General features: G+C 44.6%; 1 protein-coding gene across 1 annotated transcript; it reads left to right on the forward strand.

Moving 5' to 3' along the window:
• Nucleotides 1–499: 499 nt before the first annotated feature.
• On the forward strand, nucleotides 500–1093 carry LOTGIDRAFT_176736 (hypothetical protein; the record flags this gene model as incomplete). The annotated part of the gene is made up of 1 exon (XM_009056992.1): nucleotides 500–1093. A coding segment is annotated over one exon (594 nt), but the record flags the coding sequence as incomplete, so codon positions are not given.
• Nucleotides 1094–1155: the final 62 nt, after the last annotated feature.

Below are 1155 nucleotides of genomic sequence, written 5' to 3' on the forward strand. Positions count from 1 at the left end.
TCCCCTATGACCATCATTAGGGGATTCCAGAACTTGGGGGAGAGCCAAATTTCTTATATCCTTCGAAAATCAGGCAGATCTGGAACAATTCCACACTTGGTTTAAACAAGATTCCAGAGTCTACAACAATATCAAATTCGAAATTGAACACGCCAAAAACATCCCCGCTCTAAACCGTAAGCCTGATATCCGTATCATGGTTTACGGTGCACCATATGAGATGCGGAATGATGTAATTTTAACAAAATTACAAGCATTCTGCACCTCACTTAGAATCAAAAGAAACACATTTTCTCGCCACCCAAATATAGATACTGGAGTGAGATTTGTCTTCACACAAGAGATAAAAAAACCAATCCCCTCCAGTATCTTGATCGATAACCACAAGCTGGGTATCAAATACGAAAACCAGCCCAAGACGATCCAGAAGTGTTTCTTGTGCGGCGGTGAGAGCCACTTGGCAAAAGACTGCCCAAAACCACCACGTGTCCCTGACCCAATGCCAGCTGCCCAAAAACAAAAATCAGCAGTTGGCAAAAAAAATTCGCAAACATATGCGGATAAAGTCAGGGGAAGCAATACAAGTCTCTCTGAAATTGCCATTGAGAGCTCCCAAGAATTTTCCTCCAAACCAGAACCAAAACCTAAGTCCAACCTAACAGAAAGCCTCGGCATCGGAGATAGAACAGAAGCTCTGATGGCCGAAATCCAACAAATTAGAAACGAATACGAGGATCAAATCACCGCCGAACCGGAAAGGGCAACGTCTACTCCCGTCCCCGACATCGATGTTGAGCTCCCCTCAGGTTGGGACGAGCTCAACATCGACGATTACGATAGAAGTAGAGAGGAGATTGATCTTAGAACAGCAGCAGAGAGTCTGCAAAGATCTATAAACCGGGCGTCAGAAACCCTCAGCCAATCCACAGGCACTAATACCACCTTTAAAACCCCGGCAAAAACCTCCACAAAACGACCTATAACAAGCCCTTTTGAAGATAACCTAGAGAAGAAAAACCGAATAGAAGACCCTAGAAAGACTACCCAGAGATCTATCTCACGAGATAGAACTGTGGGTAGTCAAGACTCTAGGGTCAGTAGATACGATGCCGGTAAAGTTCAGAAAGACCGGCAGAGATCATCCTCACACAGTAG

This window comes from Lottia gigantea (genome assembly GCF_000327385.1).
Source record: "Lottia gigantea unplaced genomic scaffold LOTGIsca_2976, whole genome shotgun sequence".
Taxonomy (NCBI): Eukaryota; Metazoa; Mollusca; class Gastropoda; family Lottiidae; genus Lottia; species Lottia gigantea.